Source organism: Heterodontus francisci, chromosome 4 (genome assembly GCF_036365525.1).
Source record: "Heterodontus francisci isolate sHetFra1 chromosome 4, sHetFra1.hap1, whole genome shotgun sequence".
NCBI classification, from domain to species: Eukaryota; Metazoa; Chordata; class Chondrichthyes; order Heterodontiformes; family Heterodontidae; genus Heterodontus; species Heterodontus francisci.
In genome coordinates this window covers 19,224,986-19,245,101 of record NC_090374.1, presented here as the reverse complement: position 1 = coordinate 19,245,101, position 20,116 = coordinate 19,224,986, and the positions used below count along the sequence as shown (strand labels likewise).

General features: G+C 44.9%; 1 protein-coding gene across 4 annotated transcripts in view; it reads right to left on the bottom strand.

Moving 5' to 3' along the window:
* The window catches only part of rgs12b (regulator of G protein signaling 12b), a 341,690-nt gene that overhangs the window by 72,125 nt on the left and 249,449 nt on the right, over positions 1-20,116 (bottom strand). For all 4 annotated transcript variants that reach the window (XM_068029252.1, XM_068029254.1, XM_068029253.1 and 1 more), the window contains exons 10-12: positions 13,918-14,033; positions 3,536-3,730; positions 2,596-2,669 (exon numbers count right to left, since the gene is read on the bottom strand). In XM_068029252.1, coding sequence (XP_067885353.1) covers positions 2,596-2,669; positions 3,536-3,730; positions 13,918-14,033 — 385 coding nt within the window. The remainder of the gene's footprint in view (positions 1-2,595; positions 2,670-3,535; positions 3,731-13,917; positions 14,034-20,116) is intronic.

Below are 20,116 nucleotides of genomic sequence, written 5' to 3'. Positions count from 1 at the left end.
TTCAACCTTTAAGTATTCTCAAAAGCCAAACATTTTAACGAAACAGAAAATTTTATAACTTCATTTTTTCTTTACCTCATTGATTGCATAATCCTTTTCAACTGTGATTGCACTGAGTGCTACTGAAACAAAGGGGTATTTTTGCCTGCTTCCCCTTCACCTGTGCATTGTTAGAAAGGCACAAGTTGCAAGTTCCTTGTGTGAAAATTTGTGAACAATGCAATGTGAACCCACAAGTCTGTGGCACAATATGTTGGACAACTGATGCGCTGAATCATCGTGCCACCATTCTTCGCCCATCCAACCTAATTATCACAGGTTAAAAATAAATTTGATTTGGGACCTAGCTGCGAATCAAGTCCCAGCTCATGGGAAGGAATGTTGGCTGCAAGAGTCAAACATGAAAGAGACTTGTTCAGTCACAACCCATTTCTTAAAAGAAAAATACTGTGGGATGCTGGAAATCTGAAATAAAAACAGACAGTGCTGAAAATATTCAACAGGTCTGGCAGCATCTGTGGAGAGAGAAACAGAGTTAACATTTCAGATCGATGATCTTTCATCAGAGCTGGCAAAGGTTAGAAATGTAATAGATTTTGAGCAAGTGAAAGGTGGGGAAGCAGGGAGAGAAAAACAAAAGGGAAAGTCTGTGATAGGGCGGAGGGCCTAACTTTTGCCAGTTCTGATGAAAGATCATCAACCTGGAACGTTAACTCTGTTTCTCTCTCCACAGATGCTGCCTGACCTGCTGAGTATTTCCAGCATTTTCTGTTCTTATTACAACCCATTTCTTAGTGGGCTTAGGTCTAAAGGACAGAATTATCTCCTGAGGGACCACAGAATAGTTGTGGTAAATGGAAAATGTGAAGTAGGATTCACTCTGATGTTAAGGCTGTATGCATTGTTGGAGCAGAACTGTTTTATTCTGCTCTGAGCATTGCTTTTCCTTACCTGAGAGTCCTTGATACTGAAACTGAATGTCTCAAAATAGAAAGTACTATATTGCTCAAAAATAAGATCCCTCAAGCCGAATATAAAATTCATAAAAAGACAAGTCCCATGGCAGGAATTTCGTCAAGGCTTCTCCCACTCTGCCTGACTTAATTGGTAGAAGTTCTGTTTATGTGTCCATACCGCATTCCACTGAACTTCTGCCAAAGTTACAGCAACAGAGTGGAGAAACCAGCTCTGAGGAACTTCTCGGTGCTAAATATTTTAATAAATTTTTCTACCTGCTTTCCAAACTTATAAAAACTGATTTGAAATTTAAGTGATCTTTTGAAAAGCTAACAATGACTATTACAATCACAGTCGAGTTAGGAAGTATAGTGGTTATGTTATGTTAAGTAATCTACAGGCTGTGATTAATAATCCAGCAAAGTGACAATGAAGCTGTTGATTATTGTAAAAACCCAACAGGTTCACTAATGTTCTCTATGGAAGAAAACCTGCCATCCTTATCTGGTCTGGCCTATATGTGACTCCAGGGTCACACCAAACTGGCTGACTGTTAAATGCCCTCTGAGGTGGCTTAGCAAACCACTCATTGTATCGGATCAAGAAAGTTAACCTATCTCTGTAGCTTACCTACCTGTAACCTACTTCCCCCAGCCATAAAATTCCCCACCCCCACAACCTCCCATTCTGTTTCTCTGATTCTAGTCTCCTTTGTATCCTATTCCCTTTGCTTCAGCCACCTACCCTGTGCTCTGGAATTCCCTTCATTAACCCTCCACTTCTCCATCTCACGCTCCTCCTTTAAGATGCTCCTTAAGACCTATCTCTTTGACAGTGTGCTTGGTCATCTTCCTAATATACAAAAACTACTTTTGTTTTTTTACAATTTGGGTAGCGCTAGGAACATAGTATGCCATTTAGCCCCTCGAGCCTGTTCTGCCACTCAATGTGATCATGGCTGATCTGCAACCTAGCTCCATATATCGACCTTTGCCCCATACCCATAATACTGTTGGTTGATAAAAACCTTCAATCTCAATTTTAAAATCAACAATAACAAACATCGATCTAATGTATATCAATTGCTGTTACTGCAAATATCAACAGTCTTCTGACAGGTCTGCAACAGTTCACTGAACCTCAGGATTTAACTGATTCGGAAATAAAACAGACAATGGCGTCATTTCGTTAAGGCAAGCTGTCAAAATGGTTATCAGAATCCTGTTTCTAGGCCAAGCAAGGCCTATAATTGTCATTCTTCATCCCGACTAAATTGATTTCTAATGTGGTAGCCAAAGATCATTAGGAAAAAGCAGAGGCCATGGGTATATCCAAATGACGGAATATGTTTCAAATAGAAATTGTAAACAACACAGGCTTATTGGCTATAAAATTAAGAGTTCACAGTTCATTCACAGTTACATTTTGTAGATCACAACCGTCAGCTAGATTGCATCAATTAAAAATTTTAAAACTGAAGTTGATAGGTTTTTGTTAGGCAAAGGTTCCAAGTATTAGGGAACCAAGATGGGTAGAAGGACTCAGGATACAGATCAGCCATGATCTAATTGAATGGCAGAACAGACTTGAGGGGCCAATTCCTGTTCCAATGTTCCAATCATAATAATGTTAACTTACCGAAATAGTGTACGCTTCTCTAATCGAATCTCCCGTGAGTTCAATGTGCTACAGTCTTGATCAAGTACAAGAGGCTTAAAAAAAATTCAGAATTAATGCAAGTAAGCATTGGCAAAATATTGTTTAAAATAGTATGCAATAAAAAAATCCTCAATATGCCTTCTCCCAGAATTAACAATCACATTTGGCTTACTGACATGACACCCAAAAAACTAGTAAAGCAGTTTCAAACAGATTCAAAAAGCTGACAACTCAAGATTATGCATATGACAACAAATTATTAGATGGACTCTGTAGTTTAAACTTGCATTGAAAGCAACAAATACTAATGTTGAAGGAACGAGATTGGTGCTGCACTTTATAAGACAGTGCCAAACTCCCTCGTGACAAGCTGGCGTTCTTTTTCCTCTGTGCCTGCAAAATCGGCCTGGAACTCTTCTCCTGCTTTGACCTAGTTCATTACTTGCATTATTCTTCTCTCTGCCCTTCCATTCAGAATCATTTTCTCCACCAAATCAGCTCAATCTGGCTCCATTTCCTCCCCCATTATTCCCATTATTTAATGCGGAATGTTTTCCTTTCCTATTCCCTCAATTAATTCTGGCACGTCCTTTCCTGCCTATCACAAGTGGCATTCCTATCTTCTCCCCTAAATCCCCTGAAAGCAACCCGACAAACTACTGCTCCCTCCCTCTGTCCTTCCTATCATCTGTTCCCTTCTCACTTCAGCCCTGCTTCCTCTTCATTGCCAGCTATTACCCTCTCTTCACTGCTATTCCCCGGCCTTTTCAACATCAATTTTCATTGTCAACAATTTCTCACTCTTCACTGCCATTCAAATAAGGCGTATACAACCCTTAACTCAACCCCACCATCGCTGAAACTCTTAACCTCACCTTCCTTCAGACCATCAAAAGATGCACAGTGCAGTTTGACTTACCTTGTCACCTCCAACCAGAAAGAGATCTATGGCTGCCAACTGGATTTGTAGTTTTTCACAGAGCTCTGTCAGCAGTTGTCTAATAGAAAGGCCGGTTTGGATTGAAATTGTGTGCGACGAGCCATCTGGAAGACTCACAGTGCAATGTTTTGAAGGTTTTTCTCTCTGTGTCACAGGCACTTTGGTGGAATTATACTTTTGGAAAAAGAAGATCTTCGATCAGGCTTGAATACTAAAAGAGCAATAAACTGGAACACAATTGAAACCAGTGGATTCTAAATCAGTATTAATCCCTTATGGATAAAAGCTATAAGGATTTACAAAAAATGTTTGCTTGCCATTTTAAAATGATCTGTGCTTTGTGCCAGTTAGCTTTTGTTCTTTAAAAATCAAAATATTTGGTATAATGTTTATAGGTTATCTTATGAAACACACATGAATAGGTTCACTACTTTTTTTGTCAATCTATTGTTTTGAGAGAATCTGGCAGTTTTAGAGTTCCACCACCAGTGGTTCAACAGCAACTCTCCTGCCCACTTCCCAGTAGGATCACTGCCTGTCCAATTGTTCAACAGTTTTAAATTTAAAACTGTGTGATTCTTATGATTTGCCAGAAGATGCAACTATATTTCTTCATAATATCATAGAATCACAGAAAGTCTACGGCACAGAAAGAAGCCACTTGGCCCATCATGAATGCACAGAGCCACCCAGTCTAATCCCACCTTCCAACATTTGGTCCGTAGCCCTGCAGGTTACGGCATTTGAGGCTCAAACTATTTCACATGTTGGCTGATTGTGCTTGCCTTGGGGAATACAATTCTTCTGTACAACAGTTTAGAGTCATAAAGTCCAAATAGCACTGGAAGAGGCCATTCGGGCTGTTACAACTGAGGTGGGAGGAGTGCACTGTTAATTCAGTCCCACTTCTCCACAGGTCACAACATATCAATAAATGTTCCCATTTACCGAAACAGCCAATTAGATACTCTATTTGTCCCCAGAATAAAGCATACCAACCACGTTTCTTGAAGAAACAATAAAAATCATCCGTATATTATAAACCAAGTCTTAACCGATAATGAAGTAAATACATATGCAAATTGAGATATTAAAGCTCCTTATTTTTTCCCTAGGCCTCACGCACATGCACATACATCTAAAAAAGGGATAACTGAGGAAAAAAAGGGATTTTTGTTTACAGCTGTTACAAAGAAATAGAAGGAATAAAAAAAAACTTAGGCTGCGACGATATGGAAGTCCTGGGCGGGGTATCCCAAAGTTGAATAGATGGCTGCCACTAGGAGTCTTTCCAGGCAAGGTTGATGAACAGTTTACTTGGGTAGGCAAAAAAATTCAACTGCAGAGGGCTTTACATAGGTCTTACAGCAGGTGTGCAGCAACAAAGTTTCAGTTCTCACACGCATTCGGTATAAAGTCCTTTTAAAGTTGCAAGGTTTTTGCAACCATTCAGGGTGTCTTCAAAATGCAGCAGGCAACAGTACAACTTCATACAAACTTTTGCTTTTCCAGAGCAGGGATTCTTCAGAGAGGTAACAGTTTTCTTCTGAACTCCCTGGCAGGTCCATAAACAAATTCCAATTGCCTCTTTTAGCTCAAACCCATTGGCTTTTAACAGTTCAAAATGAAACGACTATTTTTTCCCAAGCAAGTTCCAAGGTAATCATAAATTCTCTCTTGTCACAACACAAAATAGCTCTCAAGTCAAACCCCCTGTGGTGTTTACTTGAAATCACATGCTTTCTGGCAAAACCTGTTTACAGTTCACCTTTTGTTAAACTTCCTTTTTAAAAAAACACCCAAAGGTCAACCTCTTCAGCTTTAAAATATAGATTCAAAATTTTAACAAAGATATATGGAAACTCTCATAACAGGCCCACTGAGTCCATGGCAGCTCTCTACAGAGCAACCCAGACAGTCCCATTCCACTGCTCCAACCCTTTAGTCCAGCAATTTTATTTCCCTCAGGTGCCTACCAACTTCCTTTTGAAATCATTCATCGTCACCATTTCTACCACCCTCGCAGGCTGCGAGTTCCAGGTCATTACCACTCGCTGTGTAAAAAAAGCTTTTCCACATAACCCCCTAACCCTCGCTGTATTTCTTGCCCAAAACCTTAAAACTGTATCCCACAGTCCTTGTACCATCAGCTAATGGGAACAGCTTTCCTTTATCTAACTTACCTAAACCTGTCATAATCTTGTACACCTCTACTGGATCTCCCCTCAATCTCCGTTGCTCCAAGGAGAACAACCTCAGAATCTCCAACATAACCTTGTAGCTAAATTCCCTCATCCATTGGAATTATTCTGATAAACCTCCTCTGCACCTTCTCTAGGACCTTCACATCCTTCCTAAAGTGTGGTGACCAGAACTGGATGCAAAACTCAGGTTGGAGTCTAACCAGAGCTGTACAAACATTTAGCATAACTTTCCTACTCCTATACTCAATACAATTTCTGAAGCCCAAGATTCCACATGCTTTGCTAACTACTCCCTCAATATGTCCTGCCACCTTCAAAGAACTATGCACATGAATCCTCAGGTCCCTCTGTCCCTGCGCACTCTTTAGAACTGTGCCATTAAAAACATAAGAACTAGGAGTAGGAGTAGGCAATTCAGCCCCTCGAGCCCGCTCCGCCATTCAATATCTCATCTTGGCCTCAACTCCACTTTCCTAGCTGTTCTCCATAACCCTTCAACCCTTTACTAAGTAAAAATCTGTCTACCTCCTCCTTACATTTACTCAATGTCCCGGCATCCACCGCATTCTGGGGTAGTGAATTCCACAGACTCACGACCCTTTGAGAGAAGTAATTTCTCCTCATCTCTGTTTTAAATCTGCTACCCCTTATCCTAAAACTATGACCTCTTGTTCTAGATTGCCCCACCAGAGGAAACATCCTCTCTACTTCTACTTTGTCAATCCCCTTAATCATCTTATATACTTCAATTAGATCTCCTCTCATTCTTCTAAACTCTAGAAAGTAAAGGCCTAAACTGCTCAATCTCTCTTCATAAGACAAACCCCTCATCTCTGGAATTAATCTAGTGAACCTCCTCTGAACTGCCTACAATGCAACTACATCCCTCCTCAAGTAAGGGGACCAATACTCCAGGTGCGGTCTCACTAATGCAGCAACACTTCCCTACTTTTATACTCTATTCCTTTAGCGATAAATGCCAAAATTCCATTTGCCTTCCTTATTACCTGCTGCACCTGCATACTAGTTTTCTGCGATTCATGCACGAGAACACCCAGATCCCTCTGCACTGAAGCACTCTGAAGTTTCTCTCCATTTAGATAATAATTTGCCTTTCTATTCTTCCGACCAAAATAGATAACCTCACACTTATCCACGTTAAAATCCATCTGCCAAATGTTGACCCATTCACTTAACTATCCATATCCATTTGTAAATTTCTTTATTGCAACTTACTATCCCACCTATTTTAGTGTCATCGGCAAATTTGGCTATAGTATCTTCTATCCCTGCATCCAAGTCATTAATACAGATTGTAAATAGTTGGGGCCCAAGGACTGAACCCTGTGGCACCCCACTAGTTACATCTTGCCAACCAGAAAAGGACCCATTTATCCCGACTCTCTGTTTTCTGTTGGCTAACCAATCCTCTATCCAAGCTAATAAATTGCCCCTACCCCCATGTAATCTTACCTTGTCTATGAACCTTTTGTGCAGCACCTTATCAAATGCCTTCTGGAAGTCCAGATATACTCCATCTACAGGATCCCCATTATCCACTTTGCTTGTTACCTCTTCGAAGAACTCTAGCAAATTAGTCAAACACGATTTACCCTTCATAAAACCAGGCTGACTCTGATGGATTGCGTTTTGACTTTCTAAATGTCCTGTTATTACTTCCTTAATAATGGATTCTAACAATTTCCCAACCACAGATGTTAAACTAACTGGTCTATAGTTTTCTACTTTCTGCCTCCCTCCTTTTTTGAATAAGGGGGTTATATTAGCATTTTTACAATCCACTGGAACCTCGCTGTGTCCCGCTCACTGAGTAAACTCTCTCTGTCTCTGGTCCCAGCATGATTCAGGTGGAGCCCATCCCATCGGAACTACTCCCTCCTCCTACTGGTGCCAATGTCCCACGAATTCAAACCCATTCCTCCCACACCAATCTTTGAGCCACGCATTTACCCCTTTAATCTAATTGACCCTGTGCCAATTAGCTCGTGGCTCAGGTAGTAATTCGGAGATTATTACCTTTTTGGTTCTGCTTTTTAATTTAGCTCCTAGCTGCTCATATTCCCTCAACAGAACGTCTATCCTCGTTCTACCTATATCGTTGGTACCTATGTGGACCATGACAACTGGATCTTTTCCCTCCCACTCCAAGTTCCTCTGCAGCCCAGATGAGATATCCTGTACCCTGGCACCAGGTAGGCAACACAGCCTTCGGAACACTCGATCCTGGCCACAGAGAACAATGTCTATGCCCCTAACTATACTATTCCCGATTACGACTACATTTCTCTTTTCTCCCCCCACTTGAATGGCTCCCTGTACCAAGGAGCTATGGTCAGTTTGCTCATCCTCCCTACAGTTCCTGCTCTAGTCCACACAGGGAGCAAGAATCTAGAACCTGTTGGACAAGGACAAGGGCTCAGGCTCCTGCAACACTACCTCCTGGATCCCTCTAACTGCCTCACTCATAGTCACACCCTCCTGTCCCTGACCACTAGCCGAATTCAAGGTAGTTAATCTAAGGAGTGTGACTATCTCCTGAAACACAGTGTCCAGGTAACTCTCCCCCTCCCTGATGTGTCACAGTGTCTGAAGCTCAGAATCCAGCTCATCAACTCTGAGCCGGAGTTCCTTGAGCATGCCAACACTTACTACAGATGTGGTCACTAGGAACCACAATGGGGTCCACTAGCTCCCACATCATGCAGGTACAGCACAATGCCTGGCCCTGCAACTCTATTTTATTTTATTAGATTTTAATTTGTTTTTTAAATTTCTGACTTGTCTTTAGCTTTTTAATCTGTAAAATATTTCTCCTATTCACCTTTAATCTGTAATCAACATAGAATAGGTAATTCAAATTAGCAATTACTTACTAACCAATGAACTTAACGGTTTTCCTGTAATGTCACTTTTTTTTTCACTCTGTTTTTACTCCCTTAACTTACCCAAAAATTAGATTATTTAAGCTCGGAACCTTGATTCCCTAAAAAAAACTACTTTTTTAAAAAAGAACTGCAGACCTTTCTCTTTACTTCAGTTACTTACCGAGCTATTTAGAATTTTTTCCTGACAGCTGTTTTTCACCAAGCAATCACCTTGCAGCTTTCCTGTGATGCCACTGTTGAATTTTTTTTCAAAACTGCAGCGCGCCTGGACTGCTCCCAGAAGGTAAGCCGGCTCGCACAGTGATCTCTGTCTCTCTCTCTATGTCTGTCTCTCTCTTCCCCCACCACCCCCCCACCCCCGGTCTCTTTGTGCTTTGGCTCTGCTCTCGCTGTGTCCCGCTTGCTGAGTGAATTCTCTCTCTCTCTCTCCCGGTCTCTGTGCTTTGGCTCTGCTCTCGCGGTGTCCCGCTCGCTGAGTGAACTCTCTCTCTCTCTCTCTCTCTCCTGGTCTCTCTGTGCTTTGGCACCACTGTCGCTGTGCCCCGCTTACTGAGTGAACTATCGCTCCGTCTCTCCCGGTCTCTTTATGTTCCGGCTCCGCTCTCGCAGTGTCCCGTTCGCTGAGTGAACTCTCTCTCTCTCTCTCGGTCTCTCTGGGCTCCGGCTCCACTCTCACTGTTTCCCGCTCGCTGAGTGAACGCTCGCTTTCTCCCGGTCTCTCAGTGCTTTGGCTCCGCTCTCGCTGTGTCCTGCTCGCTGAGTGAACTCTCTCTCTCTCCCAGTCTCTTTATGCTCTGGCTCTGCTCTCACGGTGTCCCGCTCACTGAGTGAACTCTCTCTCTCTCTCTCCCAGTCTCTTATGCTCTGGTTCTGCTCTCGCAGTGTCCCACTCGCTGAATGAACTCTCTCTCTCTCTCCCAGTCTCTCTATACTCCGGCTCTGCTCTCGCTGTGTCCCGCTGTCTGAGTGAACTCTCTCTTTCCTGGTCTCTTTATGCTCCGGCTCCGCTCTCGCAGTGTCCCACTCGCTGAGTGAACTCTCGCTCTCTCTCCCTGCCTTTCTATGCTTTGTTTCCGTTCTCGCTGTGTCCCGCTCACTGAGTGAACTCTCTCTCTGTCTCCCGATCTCTTTGTGCTCCGACTCCACTCTCGCTGTGTCCCGCTCGCTGAGTGAACTCTCTCTCTCTCTCCCGGTCTCTGTGCTTTGGCTCCACTCTCACTGTCCCTTTCGTGGAGTGAACTCTCTCTCTCTCCCAGTGACTTTATGCTCCGGCTCTGCTCTCGTGGTGTCCCGCTCGCTGAGTGAACTCTCTCTCTCTCCCAGTCACTTTATGCCCAGGCTCCGCTCTCGCGGTGTCCCGCTCGCTGAGTGAACTCTCGCTCTCTCTCCCGATCTTTCTATGCTTTGTCTCCGCTCTTGCTGTGTCCCGCTTGCTGAGTGAACTCTATCTCTCTCTCCCAGTCTCTTTATGCCCCGGCTCCGCTCTCGCTGTGTCCTGCTGGCTGAACTCTCTCTCTCTCTCCCGGTCTCTCTGTGCTCCGGCTCCACTCTCATTGTTTCCCGCTCGCTGAGTGAACGCTCGCTCTCTCCCGGTCTCTCTGTGCTTTGTCTCCGCTCTCACTGTGTCCCGCTCGCTGAGTGAACTCTCTCTCTCTCTCTCCCAGTCTCTTTATGCTCTGGCTCTGCTCTCGCAGTGTACTGCTCACTGAGTGAACTTTCTCTCTCTCTCTCCTGGTCTCTTTATGCTCCAGCTCCGCTCTCGCAGTGTCCCGCTCACTGAGTGAGCTCTCTCTCTCTTTCCCGGTCTCTTTGTGCTCTGGCTCCACTCTCACTGTGTCCCGCTCGTGGAATGAACTCTCTTGGACTGCCAGTCTCTTTGTGCTCCGGCTCCACTCTCGCTGTGTCCCGCTGGCTGAGTGAACTCTCTCTCTCTCTCTCCCGGTCTCTATGCTTTGGCTCCGCTCTCACTGTGTATCGCTCGCTGAGTGAACTCTCTCACTCTCTCCCCCTCTCCCAGTCTCTTTATGCTCTGGCTCTGGTCACGCGGTGTCCCGCTCGCTGAGTGAACTCTCGCTCTCTCTCCCGGTCTTTCTATGCTTTGTCTCCGCTCTTGCTGTGTCCCGCTCGCTGAGTGAACTCTATCTCTCTCTCCCAGTCTCTTTATGCCCCGGCTCCGCTCTCGCTGTGTCCTGCTGGCTGAGTGAACTCTCTCTCTCTCTCCCAGTCTCTCTGTGCTCTGGCTCCACTCTCATTGTTTCCCACTCGCTGAGTGAACGCTCGCTCTCTCCCGGTCTCTCTGTGCTTTGTCTCCGCTCTCACTGTGTCCCGCTCACTGAGTGAACTCTCTCTCTCTCTCTCCCAGTCTCTTTAAGCTCTGGCTCCGCTCTCGCAGTGTCCCGCTCGCTGAGTGAACTCTCTCTCTCTCCTGGTCTCTCTGTGCTTTGGCTCCGCTCTCGCTGTGTCCCGCTCACTGAGTGAACTTTCTCTCTCTCTCTCCTGGTCTCTTTATGCTCCAGCTCCGCTCTCGCAGTGTCCCGCTCGCTGAGTGAACTCTCGCTCTCTCTCATGGTCTTTCTATGCCTTGTCTCCCTTCTTGCTGTGTCCCGCTCACTAAGTGAGCTCTCTCTCTCTTTCCCGGTCTCTTTGTGCTCTGGCTCCACTCTCGGTGTGTCCCGCTGGCTGAGTGAACTCTCTCTCTCTCTCCTGGTCTCTGTGCTTTGGCTCCGCTCTCACTGTGTCCCGCTCGTGGAATGAACTCTCTTGGACTGCCGGTCTCTTTGTGCTCCGGCTCCACTCTCGCTGTGTCCCGCTGGCTGAGTGAACTCTCTCTCTCTCTCCCGGTCTCTATGCTTTGGCTCCGCTCTCACTGTGTATCGCTCGCTGAGTGAACTCTCTCTCTCTCTTTCCCAGTCTCTTTATGCTCCGGCTCTGCTCTCACGGTGTCCCGCTCGCTGAGTGAACTCTCGCTCTCTCTCCCGGTCTTTCTATGCTTTGTCTCCGCTCTCGCTGTGTCTCGCTCACTGAGTGAACTCTCTCTCTCTCTCTCCCGGTCTCTTTGTGCTCCGGCTCCGCTCTCACTGTGTCCTGCTCGCTGAGTGAACTCTCTCTCTCATTCCCAGTCTCTTTATGCTCCAGCTCCGCTCTCGCAGTGTCCCGCTCGCTGAGTGAACTCTCGCTCTCTCTCACGGTCTTTCTACGCTTTGTCTCAGCTCTCGCTGTGTCCCGCTCACTGAGTGAACTCTCTCTCTGTCTCCCGGTCTCTTTGTGCTCCGGCTCCACTCTCGCTGTGTCCCGCTGGCTGAGTGAACTCTCTCTCTCTCTCTTTCCCAGTCTCTGTGCTTTGGCTCCGCTCTCACTGTGTCCCACTCGCTGAGTGAACTCTCTCTCTCTTTCTCTCCCGGTCTCTTTGTGCACCGGCTCCGCTCTCACTGTGTCCCGCTCACTGAGTGAACTCTCGCTCTCTCTCCTGGTCTCTCTGTGCTCCGGCTCCGCTCTCCCTGTGTCCCACTCACTGAGTGGACTCTCTCTCTCTCTCCCGGTCTCTGTGCCTCGGCTCCACTCTCGCTGTATCCCACTCGCTGAGTGAATTCTCTCTCTCTGCTGGTCTCTGTGCCTCGGCTCCACTCTCGCTGTGTCCCACTCGCTGAGTGAATTCTCTCTCTCTCTCTCCCGGTCTCTGTGCCCCGGCTCCGCCCTCGCTGTGTCCCACTCGCTGAGTGAACTCTCGCTCTCTCTCCTGGTCTCTCTGTGCTCCGGCTCCGCTCTCCCTGCGTCCCACTCACTGAGTGGACTCTCTCTCTCTCTCCCGGTCTCTGTGCCTCGGCTCCACTCTCGCTGTATCCCACTCGCTGAGTGAATTCTCTCTCTCTGCTGGTCTCTGTGCCTCGGCTCCACTCTCGCTGTGTCCCACTCGCTGAGTGAATTCTCTCTCTCTCTCTCCCGGTCTCTGTGCCCCGGCTCCGCCCTCGCTGTGTCCCACTCGCTGAGTGAATTCTCTCTCGGTCTCTCTCCCGGTCTCTGTGCTCCAGCTCCACTCTCGCTGTGACCCGCTCACTGAGTGTATATTCTGTCCCTATCGCTTCTGCCAAAATGCATCACCTCACACTTAGCTGTATTAAATTTCATCTGCCACTTGTCTGCCCATTCTGCCAGCCTATCTATGTCCTGTTGGCATCATGACTGGTATCATCCTCACTGTTTGTCATACCTCCAAGTTTGGTATCATCGGCAAATTTTGAAATTTTACTCTGTATTCCAATATCCAAGTTCTATCACTGATCCTTGGGGAGCACCACTGTCTACCATCATCCAGTCTGAAAAACAACCATTCACCCCAACTCACAGCTTCCTATCCTTAAGCCAATTCTTTTTTTTATCAATGCTGACACTAACTCCCTCCTATTCCATGAGCCCTAATTTTGTTAACCAGCCTCTTGTGTAATTTTATGTCAAATACTTTCTTAAAATCAAGATAGACATCATCCACTGCATTCCCTGCATCAACTTTCTCTGTTACCTCATCAAAATTCAATTAGATTAGTCAAACATGATTTTCCTTTTACAAGATTTACGCATGTCTAGGACATTCAGGATTAAGGTGATCCACGAATAAGAAATGAACGTTTAGTTATAAAAGAACAAAAGATATCCCCTCAGCTTTATATATCCCATTCCTTTTTCAGTCAATTTTTTCCCCCTTCTCCTCTCTCGAAGGTGTTGACTCCTTTCTGGGTTTTAGCTCAAAGTGCCTGACTCCTTCTAGGGTCTCACACAAGTAACATTTTAACATCAGCCTAGCTGGAAGGCAGTTTGACTGTGGTGTCTAATCCTGTCTTTACCTGACACTCACATAAGTCTATATTCCAGCAAAGTTCACTGCAAAGCAATAAACAATTGAACTTTGGACAATTTTGCTCACTAAGCCAATGTGACTGAGGCCAATTGCAGTGACCCTTCTGCCCTGCCCCTCGGCCGGCACAAACACAGATCAGAGATAAAACCTGGGATTTTCCCAAACTGTATGGCACACTGGCTTAAACCAGCACACCTTACCCCAAGTCTTTTTTTTTTAAAAGAGAAATCTTGAAATAAATAAATATGAACAGATTTCTTCCTGCAAATTACCTAGAGCTGGTGAACCTCTACTAAACTAAGCAAATGTTTTCAAACAGTAGTCAAGGTTCAGATCCTCCAGAACCTCCACTTGTGAGCTGTGGGACTACTCCCATATTTCTGTTTAATTTGCACTAACCTCTTGTTTGTTATTTCCTGGACAGCCAGAAGCCATTCCTTCTGTGCTCGTGGAAGATGACATGGAGCCAAATGATTCCCGATGCCACTGAGACAGCCCATTACTTTCAGACAGGTCTAGTGAATGAGAGAAAGGATCCTCATTATATCAACATAAAATGATTTCCTGCAATCCTCTACCTTGTAAAACAACCTATTGCTGCTTTTGCTGCATAAAATTATGATACTTACAATAGTTTAAAAAGGTAGAAGATAATCTTAATATGGTTTAGTAGATGCAATCTAAAATGGTAGTGACCGAACCCTGTTTACATTGCCAGTTTTCTTTTTGGGCCTCTTTTCTCACTTCATTTAGATTTAGATTTAGAACATTACAGCGCAGTACAGGCCCTTCGGCCCTCGATGTTGCGCCGCCCTGTGAAACCATCTGACCTACACTATTCCATTTTCATCCATGTGTCTATCCAATGTCCACTTAAATGCCCTTAAAGTTGGCGAATCTACTACTGCTGCAGGCAGGGCGTTCCACGCCCTTACTACTCTCTGAGTAAAGAAACTACCTCTCACATCTGTCCGATATCTATCACCCCTCAACTTGAAGCTATGTCCCCTCGTGTTTGCCATCACCATCCGAGGAAAAAGACGCTCACTATCCACCCTATCTAACCCTCTGATTATCTTATATGTCTCTATTAAGTCACCTCTCCTCCTCCTTCTCTCCAACGAAAACAACCTCAAGTCCCTCAGCCTTTCCTCGTAAGACCTTCCCTCCATACCAGGCAACATCCTAGTAAATCTCCTCTGCACCCTTTCCATAGCTTCCACATCCTTCCTATAATGCGGTGACCAGAACTGCACGCAATACTCCAGGTGCGGTCTCACCAGAGTTTTGTACAGCTGCAGCATGACATCGTGGCTCCGAAACTTGACCCCCCTACTAATAAAAGCTAACACACCATATGCCTTCTTAACAGCCCTATTAACCTGGTTAGCAACCTTCAGGGATTTATGCACCTGGACACCAAGATCTCTCTGTTCATCTACAGTACCAAGAATCCTCCCATTAGCCCAGTACTCTGCATTCCTGTTACTCCTTCCAAAGTGAATCACCTCACACTTTTCCGCATTAAACTCCATTTGCCATCTCTCAGCCCAGCTCTGCAGCCTATCTATGTCTCTCTGTACCCGACAACATCCTTCGGCACTATCCACAACTCCACCGACCTTAGTGTCATCTGCAAATTTACTAACCCACCCTTCTACACCCTCTTCCAGGTCATTTATAAAAATGACAAACAGCAGTGGCCCCAAAACAGATCCTTGCGGTACACCACTAGTAACTAAACTCCAGGATGAACATTTGCCATCAACCACCACCCTCTGTCTTCTTTCAGCTAGCCAATTTCTGATCCAAAGCTCTAAATCACCTTCAACCCCATACTTGCGTATTTTCTGCAATAGCCTACCGTGGGGAACCTTATCAAACGCCTTACTGAAATCCATATACACCACATCCACTGCTTTACCCTCATCCACCTGTTTGGTCACCTTCTCGAAAAACTCAATAAGGTTTGTGAGGCACGACCTACCCGTCACAAAACCGTGCTGACTATCTCTAATGTACTTATTCTTTTCAAGATGATTATAAATCCTGTCTCTTATAAACTTTTCCAACATTTTACCCACAACCGAAGTAAGGCTCACAGGTCTATAATTACCAGGGCTGTCTCTACTCCCCTTCTTGAACAAGGGGACAACATTTGCAATCCTCCAGTCTTCCGGCACTATTCCTGTCGACAATGACGACATAAAGATCAAGGACAAAGGCTCTGCAATCTCCTCCCTAGCTTCCCAGAGAATCCTAGGATAAATCCCATCTGGCCCAGGGGACTTACCTATTTTCACACTTTCCAAAATTGCTAACACCTCCTCCTTGTGAACCTCAATCCCATCTAGCCTCGTAGCCTGAATCTCAGTATTCTCAACAACATTTTCTTTCTCTACTGTAAATACTGACGAAAAATATTCATTTAACACTTCCCCTATCTCCTCTGATTCCACACACAACTTCCCACTACTATCATTGATTGGCCCTAATCTAACTCTAGTCATTCTTTTATTCCTGATATACCTATAGAAAGCCTTAGGGTTTTCCCTGATCCGATCCACCAATGACTTCTCGTGTCCTCTCCTTGCTCTTCTTAGCTCTCCCTTTAGATCCTTCCTGGCTAGCTTGTAGCTCTCAAGCGCCCTAACTGAGCCTTCACGTCTCATCCTAACAAAAGCCTTCTTCTTCCTCTTGACAAGCGCTTCAACTTCTTTAGTAAACCACGGCTCCCTCGCACGACAACTTCCTCCCTGCCTCACAGGTACATACTTATCAAGGACACGCAGTAGCTGCTCCTTGAATAAGCTCCACATTTCGATTGTTCCCATCCCCTGCAGTTTCCTTCCCCATCCTACGCATCCTAAATCTTGCCTAATCGCATCATAATTTCCTTTCCCCCAGTTATAATTCTTGCCCTGCGGTATATACCTGTCCCTGCCCATCGCTAAGGTAAACCTAACCGAATTGTAATCACTATCACCAAAGTGCTCACCTACATCTAAATCTAACACCTGGCCGGGTTCATTTCCCAGTACCAAATCCAATGTGGCATCGCCCCTGGTTGGCCTGTCTACATACTGTGTCAGAAAACCCTCCTGCACACACTGGACAAAAACTGACCCATCTAAAGTACTCGAACTATAGTACTTCCAGTCGATATTTGGAAAGTTAAAGTCCCCCATAACAACTACCCTGTTACTCTCACCCCTGTCGAGAATCATCTTCGCTATCCTTTCCTCTACATCTCTGGAACTATTCGGAGGTCTATAAAAGACTCCCAACAGGGTAACCTCACCTCTCCTGTTTCTAACCTCAGCCCATACTACCTCAGTAGCCTCATCTGCTGCTGAACACCTCAATTGCTTCTGGGATGCTTTCCATCTTCCAGCTGACCTCCACATATTGATAGAAGACAATTTTACATGTATGAACCCAGATAGTTGAAGGAAAAAAAGACTTGTATTTCTATAGCGCCTTGCACAACCACAGGACACCCCAAAGCACTTTACAGCCTATCAAGTACTTTTGAAATGTTGTCACTGTTGTAAAGTAAACACAGTAGCCAATTTTCACACAGCAATATCCCACAAACAGCAATGTGATAAGACCATATAATCTGTTTTTGATATGTTGATGGGGGCTAAATATTGGCCCACAACACCAGGGATAACTTCCCTCTTTTTTTTGAAATGGTACCAGTGGATCTTTTACATTCACCTGAGAGAATTGACACAGCCTTGGGTTAATGTCTCTCCCTTTGTGGGAGAATCTATAACTAGGGGGTCACTGTTTAAAAATAAGGGGTCGCTCATCTAAGACAGAGATGAGGAGAATTTTTTTCTCTCAGAGGTTTGAGTCTTTGGAACTTTCTTCCTCAAAAGGCAGTGAAAGCAGAGTCTTTGAATATTTTTAAGGCAGAAGTGGATAGATTCTTGATAAGCAAGGGGGTGAAAGGTTAGCTGGGGTAGACGGGAATGTGGAGTTGAGGTTACAATCAGATCAGCCATGATCTTATTGAATGGCGGAGCAGGCTCAAGTGGCCTACTCCTGCTCCTAATTTGTATGTTCATATGTAACGTCTCATCTGAAAGACGCTCCCTCAGTACTGCACTGGAGTGTCAACAGAGGGACTTGGCTCAACTGTAGGGGGTATCAGCCAGGTTCAATTCTTCTGTCCATATCTATCAGGAGCATGGGGAGTGTTTGAATGTCTCCTCTCTCATCAAGAGCTGTTGAGGCCAACTGTAGTACCTTGACAAGATCAGCTAGCTCAGTACAGAGCACAGATCAAACCAGAGACCGTCCTGACCCTTATGGTTTAGTTACTCACTGACTTAATCAACTGAACCACCAGATGGAGTATTTACTATGTTGCCTAGATGACCTAAGTTTAAACAAAATTAATCATTAGGTAGTAATCTTATTAATATTGCAGTCTGCTGAAGCTATATCAATTTCAGTTAATTCCATACCACTGAATCAGCAAATAACAAAAGTCAGGGACAAGTGATCCAAATTAAAGACCCTTGTTTCTGACTGCTCATAATTTCAAACCAGTCTGTCTCAATTTCCAAACCTCAGTATAACATAGTAATCAACCTCAAATATATAGCCTCTCAAAGAACCAAATGATATTACTGCCATTAAAATTGAGACCATCTGTAATGGATGTTGACCAAGGCTGTAATGAGGTCAGGAGCTAAGTGGCCCTGGTGGAAACCAAACTGAGTGGCAGTGAGCAGGTTATTGCCAAGTAAGTGCTGCTTGATAGCACTGTCGACAATACCTTCCATCACTTTGCTGATAATCGAGAGTAGACTGAAAGGGTGGTAAGTGGCCAGGTGAATTTGACTTGCTTTTTGTATACAGGACATACTTGGGCAATTTTCCACATTGTTGGGTAGATGCCAGTGTTGTAGTTGTACTGGAACAGTTTGGCTAGGGGCGCCGCCAATTTTCAAGCACAAGTCTTCAGTAATATTGCTGGAATCTTGCCAGGGCTCATAGCCTTTGTCGTATCCAGTTCCTTCAGCCGTTTCTTTTCTCACATGGAGTGAATCGAATTGGCTGAAGACTGGCGTCTGTGATGCTGGGGACCTCAGGAGGAAGCCGAGATGGATCGTTCACTCGGCACTTCTGGCTGAAGATGGATGCAAATGCTTCAGCCTTGTCTTTTGCACTGCTGTGCTGGGCTCCTTCATCATTGAGAATGGGAATATTTGTGGAGCATCCCCTTCCTGTTAGTTGTTTAATTATCCGCCACCATTCACGGCCGGATGTTGCACAACTGCAAAGCTTAGATCGGTTGACTGTAGGATCGCTTAGCTCTGTCTATCACATGCTGCTTTCACTGTTTGGCATGCATGCAGTCCTGTGTTGTAGCTTCACCAGTTTGACACCTCGCATGCCCTTCTGCACTCTTCATTGAACGCAACTTTCACAACTACCCTTAAAGCCTCTCCAAGCTTATCTTGTCCATGAGATCACTTCCTGCTCTCTCAACCCTATTCTCCCCAAACTGCTGACCACTTAACTTCCATTTCTGGTCCCCATATTATCTGATATTGTTAATGGCTCGCTCTCCTCAGATACAGTCTCCTTCCCCTTTATATCTGCTGTCATCACCCCTCTCAAGAAAAACAACCCTTCACCTCTTTGCCCTTGCAAACTGATGCCCCATTTTCAACCTCCCTTTCCTCTCCAAGGAAGGTAGGCTGTCATCTACCAAATTTGTGCTCTACTTTCCAAGAACTCCACGTACCTGTCAGTACTGAAACGGCCTTTATTAAAGTCATAAATGACAGTCTTTGCGACTATGACACTGGTAAACTCTCTCTCCTCGTCCTTCTCGACCAATCTGCAACCTTTAGTAGTTGACCACATCATCCTTCTCCAAAACCTCTCCTCTGTCATCCAGTTGAGAGTGATTACATTCACTTGGTTCTATTGTAACCTATCCAGCTGTAACAAGAGAATCACCTGCAATGGCTTCTCTTCCTGCTCCTTCACCGTTACCGATGGTGCCTCTCCAAGGATCGATCTATCTTTAGGCCTTCCTATTTCTCACCTACATGCTGCCCCTCAGCAATATCATCTGAAAATATGTCAGATTCCACATATATGCAGGTGGCACCCAGATCTACCACCAACACCTCACTCAACCCCTCCACTAACACTAAATTGTCAGACTGAATTTGGCAATAAATACTCCAATAACCTCCCAATTATGTCCCATCAGTAAAGCAAGAAATCATTGGAAGCAGCCTGGATCTGTGCTTAAGAGCTAGAGTATCAGCCACACATGATGGAGACTTGTTTTGTTTAGCCTGTATCAGAATTAAATTTGCAGACCTGCACCTTTTTTTGATGCATTCTAATTTATGAATACTATTGTGGTAACTTCCCCTCTGAACTTTCTTCTTGTTCTATTTCAAATTTGCATTCCAGCATGCTTTCCCTCCTCCCTACATCCCTCGTATTGAAATCATGGCTCATTCCACAGTCTCCTACTCTAACTCACATTTTGAGCAAGAGCTCAAAACTACATATCTCTCATCTCCTGCAATCTTTCCCTCCTCCTACAATTTTTAGG